This window comes from Quercus robur, chromosome 5 (assembly GCF_932294415.1).
Source record: "Quercus robur chromosome 5, dhQueRobu3.1, whole genome shotgun sequence".
NCBI classification, from domain to species: domain Eukaryota; kingdom Viridiplantae; phylum Streptophyta; class Magnoliopsida; order Fagales; family Fagaceae; genus Quercus; species Quercus robur.
The window spans coordinates 18329340-18357220 of NC_065538.1; the positions used below are offsets into that span (position 1 = coordinate 18329340).

Here is a 27881-nt window from a genome sequence, read left to right on the forward strand (position 1 = left end):
CGTCAGTTTTTAAGGCCTGGGCCGTATGATGATAGCTTCATCTATTGGACTGTCGGCTTCTTAGCCTTTTCGGACCGTTGTTTCCTTGGCTATTTTAGCCTTGATGTCTCTTGAAACCTTCATTGGTCCGTCAGTTTTTTCTTTAGTCCGTGTGTTATGGACTTAGTCGCTTTTGGGTTGCAAACTTAGTGGACCGTCGAAAAAACACACTTCAGTAATTTCTGAATAAAACTCCCCTTATTGCCATGCATTTAAATAAAAGTAATTAAAACCAAATCCTGCCCCTTGGGCTAAAAAGTATTGTTGCGAAAAAAAACTAAAGTAAATGATAAATCTGAGGAGTTAAACTATAATTTGCTGAAAAATAAAAAGAGGTTGGTCTTCATGCTGCCGCTCCTATTGGTAATACTTCCGTAGGTGTTCGGCGTTCCATGGGTGTGGTAGCTTCTGTCATTCCAATGTCTCTAGGTGGTAAGTACCTTTTCTCTGCCACGATGTAACTCGGTAAGGTCCTTCCCAGTTGGGGCCGAGTTTCCCTTGAGTAGGGTCCCTGGCGGTACCCATGACCTTTCTAAGAACAAGGTCTCCAACTTGGAAGTCTCTATGTCGGACTCGAGAGTTGTAGTGTTTGGCCATGCGGTCCTGGTACCTGGCGAGCCTTTGTTCTGCTGCTGCTCTGATCTCGTCCACCAAGTCAAGTTGTAGTCGCATAGCCTCGTCGTTTTTGTTCTCATCATGGTTGTGCACCCTGTAGCTTGTGAGTCCAACTTCGGCTGGGATAACTGCTTCGCCCCCGTACGTCAGTCGGAACGGTGTCTCTCCCGTGGATGTCCTTGCCGTCGTCCTGTATGCCCATAGTATACTTGGCAATTCTTCGGGCCATATGCCCTTTGCCCCCTCGAGCCGAGTCTTGATAATCTTGAGCAAGGATCGGTTCGTGACTTCGACCTGTCCGTTAGCTTGAGGGTGGGCGGGGGAGGAGTAGTGGTTCTTGATTCCCAACTGTGAGCAAAAATCCCGGAAATGGTCGTTGTCAAACTGCCTCCCGTTGTCCGAGACAAAGACTCTAGGGATGCCAAACCTGCATATGATGCATCTCCAGACGAAGCTCCGTACGTTCTTCTCTGTAATCGTGGCTAAAGCTTCAGCTTCCACCCATTTCATGAAATAGTCGATGCCTACTACCATGAATTTCAGCTGACGCACGGCTGTAGGGAATGGTCCCATAATATCTAATCCCCATTGTGCAAACGGCCACGGGGCCGTCATCGGGGTCAGCTCTTCGGTTGGTTGTCTAATGATATTGCTGAACCTTTGGCACTTGTCACAGGCCCTGACGTAGGCTTCGGCGTCCTTCTGCATAGTGGGCCAATAGTAACCTGCTCGCACAAGCTTGTGTACCAACGATCTGGACCCTGAGTGGTTTCCGCAGATTCCTTCATGTACTTCTCTCATGACGTAGTCTGCCTCTTCCGTACCCAAGCATCTCAGATACGGTCGGGAGAAACCTCTCTTATACAGGACGTCTTTTATCAGGACGAACCTCGCCGCCTGGACTTTAAGTTTCCTTGCGGCTTCCTTCTCGTCTGGTAAGACCCCGTTTTTTAAGTACGAAACTAACGATGCTGCCCAGCTGCTGTCGAAGCATATTTCCTGCATGTTGCTGAGATCTATTAGCGGGGAAAGCTGTACAAAAGAGAGTACATTACCAGGGATGACCATTTGTTCAGCTGAAGCGGCCTTCGCGAGACGGTCGGCTCTCTCGTTCTCTTCTCTGGGAATCTGGACGACTTTGGCTTCTAGGTCTCCCACCCTTGTCTTTACTTCGTCAAGGTACCTTTTCATCTTTTCGTCCTTGCAATCGTAGTCTCCGTTTATTTGGTTAGTGATGATCTGTGAATCGCAGTAGATGACTACCCTGGCGGCTCCTGCTGCTTTGGCAAGGTCAAGCCCTGCTATCAGAGCCTCATACTCCGATTCATTGTTGGTGGCAGGGAAGTCGAAACGGACCATACATTCGATGGTGTCTCCTTCGGGCGATAGCAGCACGATGCCGGCCCCTGCGGCTTGCCTGTTGGACGATCCGTCCGTATATATGCTCCATTGAGGGGACTCTGTTGCCCCCTTATCTTCCCCATGAGTGAACTCAGCTATAAAGTCGGCGACGATTTGTCCCTTGATGGCGGTTCGCGGGCGATATTGAATGTCAAATTCGCTCAGTTCTATGGCCCACAGCGCCAATCGTCCCGCCGCCTCAGGGCTGCTCATCGCCCGTCGTAAGGGCTTGTCAGTTAGGACGTTTACAGTATGAGCTTGGAAGTATGGCTTGAGCTTACGGGCTGCCGTAATCAATGCGAAGGCAAGTTTCTCCATGGGCGGGTATCTTTCTTCGGCACCTTGAAGCGCTCGGCTTGCGTAGTACACGGGTTTTTGCACCTTCTCTTCTTCTCTGACCAAGGCCGCGCTAATGGCTGCGGGGGAGACGGCTAGATAGAGGAAAAGTTCTTCTCCTGGCTGCGACGGGCTCAGCAATGGCGGGGAGGAGAGGTAAGCCTTCAATCCTTCGAATGCTTGTTGGCATTCGTCAGTCCACTCGAAGGATTTCTTCAATGTTCGGAAGAAGGGCAAGCACTTGTCCGTCGCCCTTGACACGAACCTATTCAGCGCCGCTATCTTTCCATTGAGGCTTTGCACCTCCTTCACATTTCTTGGTGGTGCCATATCCATAATGGCCCGGATCTTGTCCGGGTTTGCCTCGATTCCCCTTTGAGACACCATGAATCCCAAGAATTTTCCTGCCGTTACTCCAAAGGCACATTTCCCCGGATTGAGCTTCATGTTGTAGGAGTGAAGGGTGTCGAATGTTTCTTTGAGATCTCCTAGATGATCTTCCTCCCTTCGGCTTTTGACTAGCATGTCGTCTACGTAGACCTGGACATTCCTCCCAATCTGTTGCGCAAACATTTTGTTCATGAGCCTTTGGTACGTTGCACCCGCGTTCTTCAGGCCGAAGGGCATGACCTTGTAGCAGAATAGGCCTTGGCTGGTCACGAACGACGTTTTTTCCTGGTCGGCTTCGTGCATCCGGATTTGGTTGTATCCCGAGAAAGCATCCATGAAGCTCAGCAACTGATGTCGGGCCGTAGAGTCTACTAGGACATCAACCCTGGGAAGGGGGTAGCTGTCCTTGGGGCAGGCCTTGTTAAGGTCGGTGAAGTCCACACACATTCGCCATTTCCCGCTCGCTTTCTTCACCATTACTACATTTGCTAACCAGTCGGGATAGTACACTTCCCTAGTGGGTCCTTGACCCCGTCATAACTGTCTATCTGCGGCATGCGGAATTTACTTGGTAAAGGGTAGGAGTTGACGGTGGCGGTGAACGGCGAGTCAGTTCGGTTGACAAGGTCGTCAAGGTCGCTTGATACTCGTCCCTTGAGAGCATTCATCATAACCTCCATTTGTTCCTTCATGGCTTGCATCTCCGCGAGAACAAGTGGCGGAGTGGTTTCCGCGAGGGAGGGGATGCTCGTGTTCTGCCGTTCTGGTCTACTCGGGGCGTTGCTGGCCTGGGGTCCTTCCTAGTTTCTCCTGTCGACGCTGGTTCCTTCTTGATCTGCTCCTTGGTTGTTAGGAGCTGCATTTTTCTGTCTCAGTTGCTCTTCTAGGTCGTGGTTTTGTTTTGTGAGGCGCTCTACGGCGGCGGCGAGCGTCCTCACCTGTCTTTCCAGCGCAGTTATAGGGGTTTCTTCTTGTTGAACGTCGTTGGTGGTCGCCATTGAGCGAGTGAGTACCATGTAACTCTTTTGTCTTGGGAGTGAGAACGTGTTAAAGCGTTTCCCACAGACGGCGCCAACTGATGATGCCGAAAAGAATACCACCAGTGAGTCACACGTCCCTCGTACAATCGCAAATGACACCTGCACAACGAAAAGGAATAACCTAGCAGAGTGTACCGGTGTGGTACCGGCCAAATACCCTCCGAAGGTCAAGTTAGAACTATTCTCACTGCTCTAGAGTGCTAGAGAGGGTAAAATTATGCGTACCTTGGATCACGAGGGTGTTAAGGTTTTTATAGTAGCAAGGGTCATCCCCTTTTCCCTTGGAGTAGAAGTCTTTTCCTTATAGGAGTCCTTTTGGGCGTATTTTTCGGGATCCTTTCCTTATAGGGGTTTCTTGAATATTCTATAGCGTGGGAAACAAGTCAATCCCTTACTTGTAGCGTGGGGAACAAGTCATATTACTTGGTCCGTCAGCATCAATTCATTTCCTTTAGCTTTTAAGGCGTCAACTATTAAGACCGTCACACTTGGAGACCGTCTGCTATGGCTCCGTCTGCTTATGTATGGAAGGTCGCACAGAACCGTCGGTCTGAGGCTAGACTCCTTTTATCCTTATCAGTCATCATACTAGGGTTTTCATGGTTTGGAGGACCCTTACTTAGTGTTCCACCGCCGGCATGTTCATTCCGTGCCGCCTGCTTGTTTTCACTAGCCTAAGGTTCATCCATCCATCGCCGATCACCCGCTTTTAACCAGTCACCATAAGGGAGGTTGGCAGTCTCAATATTGTTACTATTTGAACCATGGTGGGGGCAAAACTTCATTTCATGCCCTAGATGTCCACACAAGTAGCATAGACCCACGATTCTTTTGTACTTAAAAGCCACCCATGTTTTGTCCCCCTCTGGGCTAATTACTAGGGCTCCCCGTCGTAAGGGTTTGCTCAGCGGTATATCAACTCTAATCCCGAGAAATCTTGCCTGTTTCGAGGCAATGGCTTTGGTGTCCACGTCCTAGACCTCACTTAGACTTCCACAAATCTCCCTGCTTGCCTCCTCGTTCATCAGATCAAATGGCAACCCCCAGACTTGTACCCAAAGTTGGATCTTCGGAAATGTGACGTTGATCGCCGTCATCCCTTTCTCCCACTGCCGGAGCACCAGAAGTTGATTATCAAAGCACCACAGGCCATTATCGAGAACCCATCTCAATTAGCTGTTTAGAGAAAACATAAACTAGAGTAGTCCGTCCCCCACCTCCACGATTTTCAGGTCGTTCCCTAGCCTCCACATTGAACGTAGGAGGTTCTTTGCTACTCGGAGATTTAGTTGTTTGACGCTCAGGAAGCGACCCAATAGGCTCAAGGAACATTCGTCGAGAACATGCTTACGATGGCTTCCTCAAATAGCTATAGCTCCTTCCTCCTCTTCTGTTAGTGAGATTTTTTGCAGCCTTTTAATGAAGTCAGAATCCATGGTCCCCACTCTTGGAGGGAGTAGGGTAAGGAAAGCTCACCCTGGGTGAGAAGGAAGGCTCCTACGCCTAAGCTTTCGTATTGAGTTTGAAGAAGAATGTAAGAATATTATAGGAGTGCATGTTATAGATACTATGGACCACAATTTTGTATAATATATTGAGTTAGTATTGTTTGTAATATTGTATTCTATAATAGTTAACACTTATGTCCCTCATATCTTAGTTTATTTCTTTTACAACGATTTTACATTTTAAAATTCTGTGAACAGTGACAATAAAGTTTTAGAAGAACTAAAAAAAAAGATACCAGTGGAGAATGATTTTTTATTTTATTATTCTGTTAATAATTGTATTCCAAAGGGATTGAAAAAAAAAAAAAAAAGTAAAAAATGATTATGTATGTAACTTTGAGTAATAAAAAATTCATAAATATATATATATATATTTTTTTTGGGGTTTGTTCTCTTGGCGTTTGCCGCAGGTTTTAGATTTTATGTGTCTCCTAGATTGTAAGTATATTTTTACAGTTGTCTCCTGCCCACGTGCGGGCCTACCCAGTTCCCAGTCAAGCAAGTCTCTAATTAATTTTTCCAGTGCCGCTCAATGACAATGTATCGGTGACGGCAAGCCAATGAAGCCATGGCCCATGGGGGCCTATTTGCTACATATCCTATATAGTATTAGTGTATTTACGGCAAATAAGGCCTCAAACTCTCAGCCAGTGAACTAGAGACATGTATTAAACCAAACAGAATACTTTATGCTATTGGGTGTGTCAGTGACTCAGTGTGCATGCATGTGTAACTGGCGAGTAACATTACATCAACAATACCGCACAACAAATCTTACTGGTTCTGATCTGAATTGATCACGGATATTTTTGGGTTGTGTTAACGGCATCAGAAGATGGCAGTTAACAATAACTTTTTTGACTTTTTTTTGAGTTTTTTAATCTTTTTTTCAACTTTATGTCATTTCTTCAATTTTATAAATACTTTCATGTTTTTTTTTTTTCCCACTTTTATTTATTTAATTTTTTTTATTACATAAGACCCATATTAGGGAAATTTTAATAAGTATCATAAGGTGCTCGTTAACAATTTTTTTTTTTTTACTCATTAATTTTATCCTCTCCCTTAAGAATTGTTATGAAATTATTGCATATGTAAAATTAGTTTATAATTGAACTCAAATGTAGCAAGAAATTGAAGAAGAGATCTGGCATGGATAGATGGGATGGGCCTTTTTTGTTTTGTTTTGTTTTGGTAATTCGATAATTCAACAATAGGAAGAGGGAGTTAAAACCCTAATTTTTCTTATAAATGAGAATAAACTTTACTACTTAATTATATGACTCCTGACATAGATCTTTAATGATGATAAGCTATGAACTTGTAAATAAACCATATTAAGAATAATAATTTTTTGGATAAATTGCAAAATACACCCCTAACGTTTAGGGGTGATTGGATTTTACACCCCAACGTTTCGAAACTTTGATTTTACACCCTAATGTTTGGTTCCGTTAGCAAATCACTACCCGGTTAGTTTTTTGCTGTTAACTGCCATGTCATCTTGCTGACGTGTTTTTTTTTTGGCCAAATAAGCCTCAAAACGACACAGTTTCAATAGCAATGAAGTGATGACCTGGCACATACAAAACGGTGCCGTTTGCCCAAAGAGAAAACCAAAAAAAAAAAAATCTGCAACTTCCCCGTTTCCCCACCAAACAAAACCCAGCCCTTAGCTCCCTATCCTAATCATGGCTGAGCGCGGTGGAGCAGGAGGGGAGTGTGGAGGCTTCGACAGAGGCTTTTGTGGAAGACGCCCCAGAGGCGACAGCGGACTTGGTGGACGCCGCCATGGGAGACGCAAGGAGGAGGAGAAGTGGGTGCCAGTCACAAAGCTTGGACGCCTCGTCCATTCCGATAAGATAAAATCCCTGGAGCAGATCTACCTCCACTCGCTAACAATCAAGGAGCACCAGATCGTGGACAAGCTTTGCCTTGGTCTCAAGGACGAGGTCATGAAGATCTTGCCCGTTCAAAAATAGACCCGTGCTGATTAGAGAACTTGCTTCAAGGCCTTCGTCATCGTTGGTGATAACAACGGCCACGTCGGGCTCGGTGTCAAGTGTAGCAAGGAGGTTTTTTTTTTTGAGATAACAGCAAGGAGGTTTCTACTGCTATTCGTGGCGCTATCATTTGGGCTAAGCTCTTTGCCATTCCTGTTAAGGAAAAAGTTGATGAGGATCAACTTTGAGATTTTCTGTTTGGTGGGGAAACGGTGAAGTTGCAGATTTTTTTTTTTCTTTGGGCAAATGACACCGTTTTGTATGTGCCAGGTCATCACTTCATTGCCAAACTGTGTCGTTTTGAAGCTTATTTGGCAATAAAAAAAACACGTCAGCAAGATGACATGGCAGTTAACAGCAAAAAACTAACTGAGGGGGTGATTTGCTAACGGAACCAAACATAAGGGTGTAAAATCAAAGTTCCGAAACGTTGGGGTGTAAAATCCAATCATCCCCAAACGTTAGGGGTGTATTTTGCAATTTACCCTAATTTTTTTGACCAAGAGACTTATAGCAGCACCATGTCTTACTCAAGGTGGTCACTTGACCACCCTGACTTTAAATTTTTTTATTTATTTTTATATATACATTACAAAAATTGAATTTTAAATTAACATGAGTTGATGACCACCCTAGAAAACAAACTTGATCACTCTAAAAAAAAAACTTGATCACCCTAAATAAAAATTTAACCTCTCCAAAATTTCGGTCCATTGAAGGTTGAAACAAAAATTGCTATGTTTATAATATTTTCACAATACTTTTACATTAATTTCATAACAAATCCTAAGTAACAGGTTGTTACAAGTGGACAAAAAAGTAATTTCAATGGTAAGATTATATTTTAACCAATAAACAACTTGCCATATAAGTTTCGTTGTTAAAGTGTTGTGAAAATGTGTGGGCGTAACACTTATAAAAAATTACCCAAAAAAACAAAATTAGCCTAAAAGCCCAAATTAAATGTTTTATTTTGATTTTTTTAAAATTTTGTTTTCTAAGGGCATATTTTAAAATCATTATTTTTTTAAAATGCACATTTTCAAATAGCTAGTTTGTTAGTACTTGGTTTAGTCTTTAGTTGAATTTGTTGAATTATGTGATACATTTTGTACATACGTATATGCACTAAAATAATACTTGAATATGTTATTGAACATGAACAATATAACAGTTGAATGCCTAAGTTGAATATGTTGAACGAATTTATAGTTTATCTTTTATTCTTTTGCTAGCACTATGGGCAAATTTCTTATAAGGAAATAACTTATATTGCAAGATTCATATTCATAAAAATTAGTATTGACTTGAATAATCTTCTTTTAGATCCTAGGCTATGAGAAAATGTCTCATCTTTTCCTATTAATGACCAAGATGAAATAAAAATAGTATATTTACAAAGAGGCTTTTTCCAATCTCTTGGCCATAATTTCCCTCAAAAAGAAATTAGTGGAGTATTACGTTGATTTAATCCTAAACTTTATGTATTTGCATTTGTTTTTTTATTTATTTATGAAGTCAATATATTCAAGTTTTTTTTTTTATTTAAATCTTTTAATGATCACCCGAAAAAAAAAATTTATGAAACCGTTGTTATAACTTAATTGATTAACATTTCTTAGTATTTCAAATGAAAACATTTAGAATTGTGTGTGTATATATATATATATTAAATAATTAAAAATTAGGACAATAAATAATTTTTAAACCGTTGTCACATCTATGAATATAACCTCCCACCCCTCTCTATCTCCCAAAAGAAAATAAACCCTATTAATGTTTGAGAGAAAGAGATTATAAAATATCATGTTCTTGGAATCCTAAAAACTCCTAAAATTTAACAATTTATAAATTAATAATAATTTATGATTAGATTTGAGAATAAAACAAATAAACGCACCGAATAACATGCATAAAATATGAGATGTTTTCGTTACATGTTGTCTTTTCTAGAAAGAATAAAATGGTGTCTATATGTACGCGAAAGGTGGAAAAAAGAAAACTAAAAATTACAAAATGCATATTAGTTAAGAAAAATGTTATGTCCATAATAATTTTTAAATAAGTTCACTAAGGTTGTTACTGATAAGTAAGAAAGTAATTTTAGTAGTAGATTCAAATAAAAAAAATTGTAATAATTTGCTTCTTAGAATTTTTTGTGAAAATATTGTGAAAAACTGTTGTGGATGTAGCGCTTGTCGTTAGTTAACTAGTTACCGAGCCCACCATAAACTTAGGATAACTAAAAACGAAATAGGTAACTGATGAAAACATTTAAATTGTAAGTCCACTTCTAGATGAGTACACACCTATTCTAAATTCTCTAGTCTTCGATATCACAATTGAGACATCAATGATAATTTTCTTATTAAAAAAAAATGGAAATCAAAGAAATTCTACTTATGCAAGGGAGTGACAAAAGTTATTCCTTATTTTTCTCTTATTTTGGCATAGATAAAAAAGTGTAAGCCTAAATAGAAACACCCATTTATTCTTTTAGCTTAACGACACTCTTTTTGTCTTATTTTCCACTATTTTTCATTCTTATCTTACTTGGAGGGGGGGGGGGGGGTGGACCTAAATCCAGCCTGAGAACTTTGACTCGAGGAGGAAATTCGAAGAATGGATCTGACCTGGAGTGCAACAAGAAATAAAAGGGACTTCTGATGGGAAGAGACCATTTTGGCCCATAATCGAGGCAAAGTACTTTCTTGAGGCCCATTTGGACTCACTACCTAGGTAATCTGAGAAACGCTACTTTCTTGAGGACATGAAGACTATCTAAGAAACGACTTTCCTCTTAACTAGGGGCCACTCGTCGTTCACCCTTTTCTTGAGGAACACGTCAAGGGAAACACCGAACCCAATGTAATAGTTACCTCCATATTAATGAGCTCCCCCTACCTAATGTCAGTCACATTAAATACTGAATGTCTGGCTCAAATAGTGAAAATACTTCCAAAAGTCCATCATGATCAAGAAATGGCAAGGTAAGAGGTTGATGAGACACATGTCCCCCCAAATTTAGCTAAGAGTTGGACAACTAGAAAATGAAGGGAAATGGCTATAAAAGGAGGAGGATAACAATAGGAAAAGGGATCCAAAAGAAAAAGAGGACTTGAGCTAGAACAAGATATACAAAGAGAGTTGGAACTTTTCATTTGTATCTAACACTTAGGATCCCTTTTTGTACCACAGGAACATCATTTCTTCATATATAAACGTATAATTCAGATTTTTTTTTTTTTGTCTTTAACTAACCGTTTATTCTTTTCATTATTGATTCTTCTCTCCCACTTTTTAGAAATTAGTTGTGTTGATCAAGAATTCTTATTTAGGACATCTATCAAGTGTTTTTGACCCCCACACTTACCAATCGTAACACCAATCTCTCCTCCCATTTTCTTCCTAGATCCTCTCTTAAATCATCCACTGTTAAACGAGTAGTAAAAACCATTGATCTGGCTTCTATACAGTGCATCTGTGTACTGAGATATGATACTATGCGGAACAAGAGGAATCCACCAAAAAAGATTTGTGTCCGCGTTGTATCATGTCCTATGATGCACTGTAGAGAAGCTTCACCCCAAAACCAATAGGTTCACTTTACCTTCCAATGAATGCCTTTTGATTTCACTCTCCCCAAAAAAAAAATGAAAAAGAAAAAAAGAAGGAGAGAATAGCTTTTGTTTTACAAAACAATAATGCAGTGAGTCTGTGAGTGTGAGTAGCGTATACTCAATCGAGGCTCAACGGCATGTGTAAGTGTCGGTTACTATAAGGTTAAAGCCATTCGAGTCAACGGGTTTTCAGAGTCGAGAGTGGACGCACGAGTACGAGTAGTGTTAAACTCTATCAATTCATCGGCGAATTTTTGGAGATATTGGAGGGTCTTTTGTGGGACCCAGCCCAACTGTCCCCTTCTCTTCTCTTTTGCCCATTGCCAGCTCTTCGCAACTTGTGCCCACCCTTTTTCCCATAAGCAACCACCCTTCATTAACCCTTTACCAATCCCGTGAATTTCTTTTCCCAATTTGGCCTTACAACTGATTTTCCTGGAAAACATAAATATTTTATGCCACTCAAATATTGATATCATTTATTTATTTATAAAAAAAAATTGTATTTGGAATAAACTTATTGTTATTGTTTTGATGGATTTACTTCAACAACTTGGGAAAACCTTTCCATTCTGTGGGAATTATTGGGATGAGATTCCTTAAAATGTTTTCTTGAGAAAAAAATAAATAGAAAATAAAATTTTCCATGTAGGATAAGTTAACAAAAGTTTTTCAATTATTAATTGGTAACAAAAAGTTGGTCCTGATTAAAGTGGTTTGTTTGGATGACTGGTATGCTTTTAGTTGTCAACTTTACAGCAAGAAGGATATTTCTAATTGCAAAATTCATATGCTTTTGTGATTTATTGTGTGCTGTATTGTTTGTTATGTGTAAAAGATATTGAAATTTATTATTTTGCTCATCTTCATTCTCTCAAATGTTAAAAGAAAGTTTCATATTAAGTAGGCAATATTATATTTTAGATTTTAGATTGTAAATGCACTTTTTCACCTCAATTCAAACAAAGGGTTTTGATCATGGAACTAAATTCTACATGAAGGAAGATATCACCATGTCATAAGACCATTGGCAACTATAAATACAAATATTCAAAATCAGTTGAGTTTTTATGAGATTAGTTTTTTCAGAAGATATTAGCTTTGTTTGGATTGCGTCTAGCGCAGACGCGTTTTTGGATGTTTTTATTTATTTATTTATTTTTTATTCTAGCGCCTAGTGCACTGTTCATGGGACATGAACAGTGTATTTAGGCTTATGAACAGTAATTTTAAAAGTGAACAGTAACAGAAAAATGATTTTTTATTATTTTCAGTTTTCAGCAAAATAAACTGTATCCAAACGCACACATTATCTACATTTATTACAGTATGCTATTAATCCATTTGGATGAAGTATTTAAAGAGCTCTAATATAAAACATTTCTAATCTATATATAAAATAATAGGTAAAGCAGAGAGAGTGTGAAATTGAATTCCAAATTAGAACTCTAATTTTGTGCCATGTGTCTAGAATCTGAAATTGAAATTGAAGTTGAATTTTGCATCATGTGGCTAAATGTATATGGTCTCATTCTCATTAAAACCACTTCTATATATCGTGTCAAGTGAGTTACTGTGCTAATTAAGTTTTTTCTTGATTTTGTAGTCAAACGTGAAAACCAAAGAGATTAATATCAGTGATAAAAATTTGGTTTGGGTATATTGCATAATTTCCAAAAAGATAGCAAAGCCAGAGTTTGCATCTTTGTTATAAATTGCTTACAAAGTTTGCATCTTTACATTTGCACTGAGTTTCGGATTAAAGTGTTTTCTTCCTGGTTCTGGCACTGAGTTTTTTTTACTATTCACTTACAAAGTTTGCATCTTTACATTTGTTATAAATTGCTAATATGTGATTAGATGCACATTATGCCTAAAATTCACTATCCTTATATTTGGGTTTTTGTTCAGGTTTGACACCTATAACAATGAAGAAAGCACTGCTGTGGACCGATGGATGATACTTTTTGCAGTCTGCAAAAGAACGTAGTGATCAATGGAATCTCACGCGAATTGGAGAGGGCCCGGCTGTAGATGTCTGGATGGCAGATGTGAGTCACTATATTTTTAAAATGTTCAATGAAGGTAAATGTTATGAACAATGTAAATTTTCCAGAGAGAAATTTATTATTCTATATTTATGTAAGTTTGGTCGCCTTCTTGGAGTGGATCACTCCACCCTGTCTTTCTACTGGAATTTTTTATTCAGATTGTTACAATTTAATTCGAAATTTTATTTGAATTTCCTATTGTTGTTACTATCATATATTATCATTCTAATTGTTCAATTAGAATCTGAAATTGGAGTCTAATTTTACTATACATGTGTACAATCTAATTATTTTTAATTTTGCTGTCATGTGCAGAAGCCAATGAGATGAAATTAATAACACATTAAACACTCATGCTTTGAGAATCGGTAGTACCAATCTAAATCCATTGGACCTGTTTCGTGATAATACAACTATGAAGGATGTATAAAAATACGCACAAACCCCTCTCTCTATAAAAAGAGATTGGAGAGAATTTCTTTTATCAGCCATGGAACTTCAGAGATTTTTTCTTCACACAAATGCCCATCATGTTACAAAATGACCCATCGTAAAACTACAAAATGAGTACAACTCTGAGGGTTTTTTTTTTTTTTTTTTTTTTTTTTTTATTTTAAATTTTTAAAGCTGCGAAAATTTCAATCACCAATAGAGATTAAAGATTCAAAAGCGTGAATGGATCTTTTGGATAAACATTGTCACGAAGGTTCATCTTTTTGTGTAAAATATATATATATTGCTAAGTTTTGTTAATGAAAATTTCTGGTTAATAATATGAATTTAGACTTAACTGAGCCTTTTAAATATGAATAAACTCATGATTAATAATATATCTATTCCCGTGCGGTAGCACGGGACTACATACTAGTATTGATTAAATTGGACTCTCATATTCACTTGGACTCCAATTAACTCAATTGGATCTGTAGGGACACAAAATCTTCAGCGGCCCATCAACGTTGTTGGGCTCGCGCAAGGAAAATCCCTCACAATGATATTTGTAGAGAGTGGGCTTAACAAAAGGCCAGCGTTGGGTCGCGGGGCGGCATCTCGGGCCGGACTACAGGCATACCGACATGAGGAAGAGCTTCGGGCTGGATATTCAGGCCCTTCAATCTTGTATCTAGGAGGATTTGGCTCCTCGGATATGATCCGAGGCGTGAGGGCGCTGTTCCCGGTCACCCATCGGTGGGATTTTAGGTGATGTCCGGCGTGTCTTATCCAGACCCTCACTTTCATCAAGTCTTTCTCCAGAAGCCAGATGGGAGTCCCTCTTTGGTCACATAACATTCTCTTTTATACTAGCCTACGTTAGTTGTCCTTCGTCCACGTGTAGGGTCGATCTTTCCGGGACAGATATCTGTCCCATCAGTCTAGTCCCAAATTTGCTGTAGATGATCCATAAAGCCTAAGATCCCGGCTTTGTTAGGGGCAGTGTTATGTCAAGGAAGGGTATTAAGGACTATTTCCATGAGATATTTTCTGACCTCTCAAGCTCGCCTGTATCCCATTTTCGTCAATGGGGTCCTGGGCTTTCCGAGGACGGAGTGGTCCTCGGACGTGTCTTTTGGCCATATCGAGCTCACTATTTTCGGGCTTGGGACCTGGCCTCCTTTAGTTTGGGGGCCTGTGGATTCCCTATAAGTGAGCGAGCCGAGCCCGTAGATTCTTGGGCCCCCACAGGATCTATGTTTGAACTTTAAACCTTTGGAAGTTTAACTATATAAAAAAAATTAATTTATATATTAACATGACGGTAAAGAGAAATTATAATGGACTAGATACTACAAAGTTCAATCTTATATATATATATATATATTTATATATTTGTGTAGGGCGCAACATACAATTCAATCTTCTTATTCATGATAAAAAAACTCAATCAATTAAGCTAATTAGATACCCCTTAAAAAAAAATTCAATGAAAACTGAACATAATTCAAGGCATTTTTTTGTGTGCCAAATACCATGTTTTTAGATTATTTATTTATTTTTTTTACAAAAAAGCATTAGTCCAAATTTATTTAGTTATGTAGCGCATTTTTTTGAATTCGAGTTCGCTAAATTCAAGTTCCAACTTCGGAGTGAAACTCGAGTTCCAAATTCAAGTTTGACTTATTTTGAAACTTTTTTATTTATGTAGCACTTTTTTTGTCATAATTCTAGGAACTCGAGTTCCAAAAAAGTAATACATAACTGAATAAGTTTGGGGAGGCTTCTCAATATATATATTTTTAAATTTTTTTACAAAAGCATAATATTTAGCAAAAAAAGTCGATGATATTCACCAAGCTAATAATAATAATAATAATAAACTCAATGTTTTCAAATATAATGAATTGTGAAAGCAAAACTAAATCAAAATTAACCGCTTATCCTACTCTTCAAGCCGAGAGTTTTATAACACAAAAAAACCCTTTTTTTTTAGTAATGTTTCCAAAAGTGATATATAAGGTTTATGTGTTCAAATATTCATTCTTCCATTTTTAGTATTTACAATTTTTTTTAAAAAAAGGTTAATTTAGTAAAAGAGAAAAAACAAAAACGAAAAGTCCCACCAAATATCTCCAGGTGGGTGGCTCTGCAAGCTTTCTCTTTTGTCCACTCTGCAACAAGTCGCTTTCTCTTTTTACTGTCTTTGTGTAATAATAAGCCACTTCACAGTTTACTCTTCAGAAACCATAATCACTCATCAAAAAACCAAACCAAACCAACCCAAAACAAAACAAAACAAAACAAAACCCAAAACAAAAACGCTCCTAAGTCCTAACATGCTCTGTTCTTCTTCTCATCATTCCTTTCTTCCTCAGTACACCACACCAATTCACTCCCTTTTCTTCAATACTCACCTACCCTTTTCTCTTTGTCAAACTCCTCTCTCTTCTCTCTCATTTCTAGCTCTCAAAATCCACACTTTTCACCTCAGAACTTAGCTTCTCTTCTCTCTCAAAACCATGAATGCTGTACGGACACAACCCATTTGTTTCTTTCTCTTTCTTCTTATTTTTCAAGTAAACTCTGTTTTTTCAAACACAACAACAACCCCAATGAACTGTACTGACACGACACGACTCTGCACTTCGTTTTTGGCCTTCAAGCCTGAACCAAACCAGACACTGGATGTGATCCAGTCTATGTTTGATGTTCTCCCAAACGACATAACAGTTGAACCAAGCAACAGCCTTGACAACGGTCACAGCGGCTTTAAATTCAACTACCTTTTCATCAGGAAAAACTGTTCTTGTTTATACACCCCGAGAGAGTACGCCACAAACACAACTTTCACGGTGAGATCCAACGTGGGGTTTGTGAACGACATAGCGTTGGAGGCCTATGATGGGTTGGCTTTCAATTTGCCCAATACGACACGTAAGGCCAGGGTTGGGGCTGTCGTTTCGTTGAGGCTCTTCTGTGGCTGCTCCAGTGGGTTGTGGAATTACTTCATGAGTTATGTGATGAGAGATGGGGATAGTGTGGAGTCTTTGGCAAGTCGTTTTGGTGTCACTATGGAGAGTATTGAGCAAGTGAATGGGATTGACAATCCTGATAATGTCACTGTGGGTGCTTTGTATTATATTCCTTTGAATTCAGGTTTGGTTTCTTTGCTCTTTTTTGGTATTTTTGTTATTGCTTTTGAGTTATGAGGTTTTGGAATCTTTAATGGGTTTTGTTTGGTTTTTGGTTAAATGAGGTTGAGTAATTTTTTACAATTGTTGGGGAAAGTGTTAAAGATTAGCACGAAATTGTAAAAATTGAATTTTTTTTGTTAGAATTTGATACATATGATTAAACTTCTCAGTTCCTATAAGGTTGCTCTTTTTGGATTGGGTGAGTGGAATTGGAATTGGAATTGGGTTCATTGGGAGAACATGCAGTGGTCATTAGGTTTTTTTTGCATCAAGAATGGTAGGTAATGGTGGGTTGTTCAGTAACAAGTCAAGGACTGAATTTTGGGTTGTGCTTCAATTTGGTAAAATTCTATTCTGGATCTGGATTTTTATTGAGGTTATATGTATTAAAGGTTACCTTGTGAAAGGATGGATGCTAAGTTATGTAAATTGCGGAAGTTGGCATTACTTGTCAGGAGAACTGAAGAAGTAGTGAATCAAAAGCCACCAAGTAAATTTGTTGCTCATTTGTAACTTGTCATGAATTTTACTATTAATTTAATATTTTGTATGTGGAGCCTTAGAGGGAAAAATCCCATTGATTAAATCAGCTGGAAAGTACATCTGCAATTGGCTTGCAGATTTGATTGGCTATGTTAGTTCTTTATGAAGTATCAATTTTATTTATGTTCTTTACATATTGGGGGTGCAAAATAGACTTGATATTATGACCATTTTCTTAAGAATGTAATCATTGTTAGACTTCCCTTATTTGGTTCCATTTCATTGATTGATTGATTTATTTTTTTAGTCCCTGGTGAGCCTTATCCTTCGACGATTGATATCCCTCCTGCTCCTGCTCCTGCTCCATCGGTAGACGATATCTCAGGTATGAATTAATGAATATATCTTTGCTAAAGAAATTAATTTTTTTTTCACAGAAATGGCAAATTCCTTTATGGTGCTAATACGAAAAGTTAGCAATTTGTTGCTTTAAATATTATTAGAGAATGTTCTGATCAAAGTTCATCTCAAGTGAGACGGAGAAACTCCAAAGAGGCAGAGCCATGTTGTCTAAAAGTAAACATAACATAACTAGCTAGATTATTCTGAGAGATCTATATTCAAGTATGCATTGCAGATTTTTATGTTAATTGAAATTTGCATTGTAAACTGATTAGAAACAAAGTGAATTTCTTCTGCAAAACTGCATACAGATCCATTTAGAGGGAAGTAGATATTAGCTATGAAGAATGACATGTATTAAATTATAAGCAGTTACTTTGGATGTTTCATTTATGGCAGAGAACATCATGTTAGTGATATTCGAGTAATGCATTTCCTTTTTGAGAATGTGGTTTAGAATTTATTTGGTTTTGTGTAATTCCTAGTTTCCTATTTTGATTTATTACTTCCTGCTGGTTCTATTTTTCCAAATGAGCTTTTTAATCATGCCTATGTGCCATGCTGCCAGAGTTATTTCTTATGAGAAATATAAGGCATTGTGTGCTATTTGTTTGCAGTACATCAAGAGAACCATAAGGCTCACATACCATATGGATGGATTATTGGGGGTTTAGGGATTGGTCTTGCATTGATTATATTAAGCGCAGTTGTTTTTCTTTCCTTGAGGTCATCAAAATGCTTTTCTGAAGCCCGAAATAGTCACACAAAAGATTCTGATGGCAAAGTTTCTCATAAGTTTCAAATTCTACGAAAGCCAAGTTTCTGTTGTGGTTCAGGAAGGTATGTTTGCTGCAAGTCTGGGGATTGGAAGCAAACCAATGGGGAACCTAGCAACCACCAGACTACTATTCCCAAAGGTATCATTTCCAAACTATTTTATTAGACTTGAAATTGTTTCTAGTTCATGAAATTTCAGCTTTAAGTAATGCTGTCCAATCATTTGTAATGTGTACTTCTGTAGCAGGGAAACATATTACTCTGATTGGTATAACCATGTGTACATAAATGTGTGTATATTTGCCTCTGGGTTTTGTAAGAATGACAGAAACTATTTGCCTCATGGGATTTGGAAAAGTCTCAGAGAAATGCTGATCTTGTATTTTCTGTGTGTTTGCATCACAAAAAGAAGTTAAAATCTCTTTTTACGTAATGGCTAATCCATAATTGTAAATTGTGTATAAACATTTATCTCAATAATAGATTAGTGAAATTTTATTAGTTGGGAAGATGTTGAGCTGTTCTGCTCCAATGATCCATTCTTCTTCTGGACAAATACAATATGGTAATTATATTATGTTCATTAAGTGTAAGATGTCTGACTGGTATTATTATCTTGTTTGTTGCAGCTCTAGGGACTGATGTCTTTGACATGGAAAAGCCCACGGTTTTCACATATGAAGAAATTTTTTCCTCAACTGATGGATTCTCTGACTCAAGTCTTCTTGGGCATGGAACTTATGGTTCTGTGTATTTTGCCCACCTTCATGACCAGGTTTGCAGCTGCCTACTTCTATTATAATTACTTAGATTTCCTGATTATATAAAGTAAGCTTCCACATTGGACCATCAGTAATGGATTTCAAAATTTTTAGGAAGTTGCTATTAAAAGAATGACGGCGACAAAAACTAAAGAATTTATGGTTGAGATGAAAGTCTTGTGCAAGGTTCATCATACAAATCTGGTAATTCTCTTTGTATATTGAGTAATCAAAAAGTATTTGTTAACTTGGAGTTTGTAGCTTTTAGCAATTCAAAGTTTTGACGCCTGTTTTGAATTAATTTTGTCAAGGTAGAATTGATTGGTTATGCGGCTACTGATGATGAATTCTTCCTTATATACGAATTTGCCCAAAAGGGTTCCCTTAGAAGCCATTTACATGATCCTCAGAGCAAGGGTAAGAATACACGTTGATGCTTTCTTTGAATGTATCATTTAGTACTTGTCTGTAAGGATCTTGTTGTCCTGACTTACTAATTTTAAAAGTCTTATCTTTCTAAAAATTGATAAAATGATTTCTTATGTGAGAATTAATAAATAACTAATCAGTGCATTTTGTTAGTTGTGATAGGATTTATATGACTGTAAAATAAGAACACTAAACGGGGAACATAAAACTTTGATTAAATATGTTTTTCTCTCATTCGTTGACCAATTATGATAATGAGTTAGTGTGATAATAATATGAATTAAAGATGATTAATAATAATCTTTTGCTTTTAACTTATGATGATGTTCAAAAATGAGAAACTGCTTTTCTTATTGCTCTAGGATTTAATGTTCATCATACTGATGTTGTGATTAGTGGTGGCAATTTTAGGCTTGGGCCAACCAACTATCCAAGCACACCTGGTTTTAGAACCAAGCTTAGCCTGGGCCTAAAGTTCTATGAAGTCAGGCCTGACAATATATTGACCTTTTTTCGCAGGATTTGTATAGGAGATTAAGGCCCAAGCTGGCCTGATTGTGGTTATTTAAAAAAGGAAAAAGTTTGGCTACAAACTTGGTTGTAGTCAATGGTTACAACTCCCACTAAAAAAAATAACATGGCTACATATTGGAAAATCTAACCATTGGATTGTATGTTCTTTATGTTCTTAACACACACGTCAAATTTTGTGCCAATCGGATGTTATTTACTATTTGATCCATAAATCATTTTTTATGCATAATTTTAGAGTACAAAAAATTGAATTTAAGCATTTGATTGATGAGATAGCTATTGATTTTTGATTTCCTGGAAATTTTGCAAGCATGAAGAATACAAGAAGAAAATGTAATTCAAAGGTGGATTTTTCAAAATTCACATCCAATAAAATTATATTGAGTGGAGTTGTAGCCAATGGCAACAACCAAGTTTGTAGTTAAACTTTGTCTTTAAAAAATAATTTATTGGTAATAAATTAAAAAAATTTAGCCTGATGGTGGGCTGTTATCTAGCAAAGTTTATGTTTAAGTTATTAAAATGTTGATTATGACGTAAAATGTATTACCTTCAGTCCAGGTTCAAGCTTAGCAAAAGTTTCTATGTGCTAGGCTTGGTTAGGTGTTAGTGTAAGACTGTTACACATCTGTTAGCTTGATAAACAGCGCTTTCGTAATAACTTAAGTGTTTAGAATTGTTTGTTATCCAACATGGTATTGTAGCCTAGTCTATGAGGTCCTTGGTTCAAGTCCTGGTAGCCCCCATTCTGTTCATTTCCTCTGTCTGTATGTTTAAGGCCTGCAGTTGGTTCAGTTTTATTGGTCAAGCCTACATGTGAGAGAATTTTAGTGTTGGTGTGTAAGTAAGATAAATATAGCTTGTGGGCTCACTTTCTAGTAGCTTAAGTTTTTGTGTTTGAAGGTTACCAGCACCAGCCAAAACCTGAAAATGAGTGGGATTGCATCCAAGTCCACTTGAAGTTGTTGAGCCTTCTGCAGGCATGATCACAACAGTTGCCAACCCTTTGCATCTCAATAAAATGGAAAGTATATGAATTGAAATTAAAATAATTGCACAATCTCTCAATGAACTTCCTGGTCCATGCCCTTTCGGTGAACCTGGCATCTTTAAAAGGTCAAGGCATAAGTCTTGGTCTTTGTACTTCGAATTTGCAATATGATGCCGTATATGATAAGACATATATGCATGGGTATATATTAATTAAATCTGTGTATGGTTCAATTCACTTGCAGATCATACGTCACTTTCTTGGATCATGAGAGTTCAGATTGCCCTTGATGCTGCTAGAGGTCTTGAATACATCCATGAGCACACCAAAAGTCATTATGTACATCGAGATATCAAGACAAGCAACATCTTACTTGATAGTAGCTTCAGGGCAAAGGTTCAAACATAGTGCATCTCATTGATGTAATATGTATATTCTTTGTATACATGTAATCCATCTTGCTAAATATGTTTTTATCCCCTCTCTGCATCTAGATTTCAGATTTTGGATTGGCAAAACTTGTTGGAAAAAAAGGTGAGGGAGAAGCATCGACAACCAAAGTTGTTGGCACATACGGTTATCTGGCTCCAGAGTAAGTGACTACTTATAGCTGGCTACTATGGTCCTTAACAAGTAGTTCATCTAGGATAAATTGTTTTCTTGTTTTGATACAGATACTTGAGTAATGGTCTTGCCACAACCAAAAGTGATGTCTATGCATATGGTGTTGTTCTTTTTGAGCTTATATCTGGAAAGGAGGCGATTATACGAACGGAAGGCATGATGATGAAAAATCCTGAAAGACGCTCACTGGCATCCATTGTAAGTTCTGCCAATGTGACAACATTTGTCCAATACATAATATTGTCTTGATTCATGAAATGGTTTTCTCCTATAAAATTAATGTTTTATGTATTTGAGGTGCTCATCTATATCTATATATTACTAAAAGCTGAAACATGCCATTTATTGCTGCTGAGCTCCTGTTGCGCCAAGTCATTCGCCACATAATTATTATTTATTATTTATTCCTATTTTTTTTACAAAAAAAAAAAAATAGATTATTGACTTACAAAAAAAAAATATAAATAGATTATTGACTTTTCATATTCATCTTTGTTAGTTTTAACATCCATATATATATTTTTTATTTCCAATTTTCCTATAATTTTTTTTACATTCACTTATTTTTTAAATATTTACACTTTCTTCAACCTTTCTTCTTCCCTTACCTTTTCATCTCCTCACTACCCTCTACTTTAATATTGCCATTCATCTTTCCCTTCATCTTTCTTTATTTGTCTTTTCTTATCTCTTCCCTTTTACTATAAATTTGTCACTCTTTTCCATTCTATGCATAGTTTTCTTTTACAAAAAGGTTCTCTCTCTCTCTCAATGTTTTGGTGGATTTTTATTTTTTATTTCATCTTCGCTTTAGGTTGATAAATTTTTGTGTTTTTAAGAACTCTAATTTAGGTTGATATGATTTAGTTTTGCGTTTTAAGTTATTATTATTATTATTTTGCTCTTTGATTGTTAAATTTTATCTATTACATTATAAAAAATTAAAGATAGTAGATAAAAATAAAATAGTATTCCATTACATAGCTTAATTTGGATAATTTAGTGTTTATTGTTATATCTTTTAATTTTTCTTATTTTTTTCTTCTCTTCTATTTTACTCAATGTTGAAATTCAACCACATCCTCCTTATCATTAAATTATTTATATTCTCTCTCTTTTTGTTTTAAAAAAAATAAAAAATGTAATATTTTACTTAAATTCAAATAAAAGAAAATTGTACTCATCAAATTGTACTCATTTTTTTAACATTTACACTTTTTCCAACCTTTCTCCTTCTCTTTACCTTTTCATCTCAAACATTCTACCTTGATATCACTCTTCCTCTTTCCTTTTATCTTCTTTTATTTTGATTATTTTTATTATCATTCTCTTAGTATAAATTTGTCATTCACTCTTCCATTCTTTACATAATTTTCTCTTACAAAAAAGTGGTTATTTCCCACTCTTTCTCCCTCATTTTTTTGGTGGATTTTTATTTTTATTTTTCTTGCATCTCTATTTTAGCTTGATAAAGTTTTGTATTCTTTAGAACTCTATTTTGGTTGATGGGATTTAGTTTTGTGTTTTAAGTTTTTATTTTTTTATGACTTTGATTGTTAAATATTATCGTATTGCATTATAAATAATTAAAAATAGTATATAAGAATGTACTATTATTATAAGTTAGTGTTTATTGTTACGTATTTTATTTATATTTTTTTTTCTCATATCATTTTATTTAACATTTAAATTCAGCCACATCCCTCGTATATATCATTAAATTATTTATATTTCCACTCCTTTTTTATTTAAAAAAATTTAAAATATAATATTTTGCCTGAATTAAATAAATAAAATTGTTCACATTAAGTGGAGTAATGCTAAGGAAACACTCATTCTTACACCCAATGCATCAAAGGAAGAATGAAATACAAAACAAATCAAGTAAGAAACACTAAAAAAAAAAAACTAATAGTGCATATTTAATGTCATAGAATCATTGTCAAATTTTGGAAAACAATAGGTTGCCAATGGAGAGAGAGAGAGAGAGAGAGAGAGAGAGAGAGAGAGAGAGAGAGAGAGAGAGAGAGAGAGAGAGAGAGAGAGAGAGAGAGTCAATTAGTAATCGTTGATTGGAAAACAAAGAGGTTGTAAGGAGAAGTAAAAAATAAAATAGAGATTACCGTGTGTAGAACATTAAAAATTTTACAGTGTAGTAACATAAACCGTTAAATTCACTTAAAAAATTAAATCAACAATCAACAATTAAATACAATCATAGTACTAAATTTAAATTTAAAACTAATCAAACTCTAACTATGGAAACCATATTAATCAAAACTAAAAAAGAGATGTTATGTGATAGTAGTAGAAATTACAAAAGAAATAAAGTTAGAAAATTTAAAAATCCATTTTTTGACATTTCATTTAACCTTATTTATAATATATATATACATGTATATATATAAAATTTTCATACACTATTATTTTCGAAAATCTAATGAACAATACTATCTCTCTTTTATCGTCTTTGTTATGCAAATCATCAGTTAATAAATATATGATAATGGTAAGAAGCGTTACAAATGAAATCACTAAAAAAATATATAAAATTAATTAGCCACTATCATTATGGATTGGTAGTCTATAATTTTACGCATCCAAAAAAGTGGAATATATAGAGTTTTTTTAAAGGTATGTGTAAAGATTCACTATATGTGTGTGTGTGTTTAAAGGTAAAAAAAAAAGGTATATTTAAGGTTTTTATTAACTTAAAAACTAATGAAAAACCAATGGTTAATAACTAAAATTATAGTATTAATAAAATATTTAATGAGATCATCCTAAAAAAATTATCATGCCCAACGCGTGGGTATGTGACTAGTTCTACCAAATCTGGAATATCTGGTGATAGGGTATGCAGTAGGCTTGCTTGAGAATTCCCTCATGAATAATTCAATTCTTGGTTCTGTAATCCGAATCCTATGCTTACCACTTACGTTGAAGTGGGTTGAGGAGTTTTCAATTCTTTTGGTAAAGATTAAGACTTGAGAAGGGTGATTGCATAGTTTTCCAGTAAAAAGTAAATATTCCCCAACCATATTGCTCCCATTTCTTCATGCATTAGAACTATCATATCTAGGAGATACTTCAATTCCAAACTAAGGGCTTAAACATTGTGTTAAAAAAACAAAAAAACAAAAACAATAAGATAAATTGGGGTAATTCTTCATGCATATTTATCTTATGCTTCACTTTGATTCACACAATCTGTAAACCTGTGAATGGTTCACTTTTTGCTTTAATTTCTTGCACACCAATTCTCTTCCTGTATTAATTATCATTTGGTGCTCCGTAGGCTGTGTTTTTATGTTGGAACTGCTTTCTTGTGCAAGCATGCATGTTGGGTGCTGCTTTTCTAAAGCTTTCCTGAAATTGCAGATGTTAGGAGCTCTAAGGAACTCCCCTGACTCCATGAATATGTCAAGCATGAAGGATTACATTGATCCAAATATGATGGATCTTTATCCTCATGACTGCCTATTTAAGGTAATCTATAATCACCTTTTGATCTCTTTTATTGTATGTTTATTGCAGATGTTTGATTTTATCTATTATTATTTGCCTTAACAATAAGAGTCTTAAAAGTTTTTCCACAGCATTTTTGGGACAATACTCGGTTATAGTTAAACCTTGTCCACTACAAGGAAATGATTCTTTTTTGGATGGGGGTGTTGGGGGAAGCCGACGAAGAAATGATCAAAAAGGAAAATTCTTACTAATTGATAATATTTTTATGTATGAAGTACATTGATATGTTGATTTGTACAAGAAAGAAGCCCTTACTCTCTCTTTGGATAGAAGCAAAGGGGAAGCATGATCTATACCAATAAAGTGATATTGGCCTGTATAAATCCGCCAAGCAATTGGAATATGGGACTTCTGGTGGTATTTTTTCACATGATATCCCACCCAAGAAAGAGGCATCAGTCTATATACCCTTGGTGATTCAACATATCTTCAATAGTTTGGAACCAAGCCTATATGATCCTAAGCTTTATTTCTATATCTAGATATCATGATAAGGAAACCTGGGTGTTGATGTCTATATTACCAACTTGCAGTCAAAGAAATTCTCATTATTGTCTCTATTAGGAAATAAGCCCTTTCATTGATTTTTTAAAATTGCCTAGGAAGTTGCACTATATAGTGATTTACCTCATCATTATTTTGTTCCTGATTGTGCTTCTCTTTGCATAGTTGGCCATGCTGGCAAAGCAATGTGTGGATGAGGATCCTATTCTTCGTCCTGACATGAAGCAAGTTGTGATATCTCTGTCTCAGATTCTCCTGTCCTCTGTGGAGTGGGAAGCAACTCTTGCTGGGAACAGCCAAGTATTCAGTGGCCTTGTCCAAGGAAGATAGTGCATAGTGGAGCAAGTTTCTTTTCAGCCCACGTACTACTTTTGATGTATTCTTTTCTTTTCTTTATTCAGCTTGTGGCCTACATATCCATATTAATTATTTGTGTATAGTAGCCGAGGTAGCCCAGTAAAGTGGTAAAGATGGCAGTATGCATCATCTTTTTTTGTCTTCTGCTATCATTTTTAATCTTTCAAATGTTGTATTCTTTTTGAAGTTACCGTGAGAAAATTTTGATGTAAAATGTGGCTGAGGGTGTATGTGTTCTGTAATACAAACTATTTAAGTAGTTCATTTTGACAGCATTTTCATCTTTACATCAATCTTTATATTTTGACCTTTTCTACATAGTTATTTCTGCCACAAACTTATGAAACTTTCAAATGTAAATTGTGTTGGATGAAACAATTTAAAACATTCTGCCTCAAAGATGCTGATATGAACAGGGATCTCCTCATACTTATACCGTCGTCTAAAATGCTGTCTCTCCACTTTGACTGGTTGATGCAAAGTTTGAGTTATCACAAAGCATAGTTACAGAATATTCTGTTGTGCTTTAGTCAAGGTTATCGGGACTATTATCTCTTTTTTGGCTGAATAAGACATTCTATTACAAAAGAAAGGAGAACAACCAAAAACAAAACCAATGAGAAGGGATAGGACTTAGCCATCACTTTGGATTTGAATGCATGATTTATTTGAACTTTTTAATATTTCTCAATTCCATTGCCAGCTTAATTCCTTTATTCATTTATAACTGGACCTTGCCAAGTCAGGCTGCGTAGGTTTATAACTGTTACAGATAATGATAACGAGTAGCCCACAAAAGATAATGTTAAGTCGGCACACTCAAATTCAAAGACTAAGGGATCATAATCACATTCAAATGGAAGAGAAGGCATACAGAAATCTGAGGATAAATCCTAGTTGAAATTATCTCTACTGATCTTATTGTTTAAATTCAATTTTATAATATGTACAGTTGTTATCCAATTGCCGTAAATTAATCAACGTTGAGTTATATATACAGTAGCCTTAACCATCATTCTTGGTAAGGCAGCACATTATATTACATTTGTTATTATCTTTACATGGTATCAAGCCAATAATTTTTTCTTTACTTCTTCCTTTTGCCTCCAATAACATCAGCATCACCAATTCTTCATCTTCCACAAACATCTCTCTCACCAATCTTAACAACATTCACCCTCAATCAAACCTACAGAGACAACTATCTTCTATGGAAGGCTCAACTTGTTCCCTACTTGAAAGTGCAACACCTTTATGGCTACCTTGATGGATCAACACCAATTCCACCACAAGCCATCACTACTCAAACAGATGGTGAAAATCAATTCTTGATGAATTCAGGATGAAATAATTCTCGGTGCTATCATCTCCTCACTTTTTAAAAAAATACTAGCAAGTGGTCAAATGCACCACCTCATGAGAAGCATGGCAGACATTAGAAAAAGCATTCACATCTCAGTGTCAAGTAAGGATAATGCAGATCCACTACCAACTTATTACCTCGAAGAAAGGGAAACTCCTCTAAGTAGAATATTTTCATCAATTTACAAGTCTTGCCCCTATTGATCAACCGCTCAATGACTTTGAGCCGTTTCTTTCTTATTGGCTGGCCTCAATTACAAATATGATTGCTTGTGGCTTCAATCACGGCGACGCTTAAGTCACAAAGGAGTCATATTTGGATTCGAGGCCAGCCAATACGAAACTAAAAACCCCAAAATCATTGAGTGGTTGATCAATAGTAGCAAGAGTGTTGGCAAAACTGGTAAATTGATGAGAATAGTCTGTTATAGAGGAGTTTTCTTTCTTCAAGGTAGCAAGTTGGTGGTGAATTTGCATAATCCATGCTCGACATT

General features: G+C 36.4%; 1 protein-coding gene and 1 pseudogene across 1 annotated transcript; both read left to right on the forward strand.

The window, feature by feature from the left end:
• Positions 1-7020: 7020 nt before the first annotated feature.
• On the forward strand, positions 7021-7520 carry LOC126727930 (40S ribosomal protein S2-3-like; annotated as a pseudogene).
• An 8154-nt stretch (positions 7521-15674) lies between these two features.
• LOC126725349 (lysM domain receptor-like kinase 3) lies at positions 15675-26312 on the forward strand. The gene is made up of 11 exons (XM_050430017.1): positions 15675-16594; positions 17423-17500; positions 18135-18434; positions 18924-19069; positions 19170-19259; positions 19367-19472; positions 21254-21405; positions 21504-21601; positions 21684-21831; positions 25015-25122; positions 25834-26312. The coding sequence occupies exons 1-11, from the start codon at positions 15958-15960 to the stop codon at positions 25996-25998; spliced, it is 2028 nt and encodes a 675-aa protein (XP_050285974.1). The 5' UTR covers positions 15675-15957; the 3' UTR covers positions 25999-26312.
• The last annotated feature ends 1569 nt before the right edge of the window (positions 26313-27881 follow it).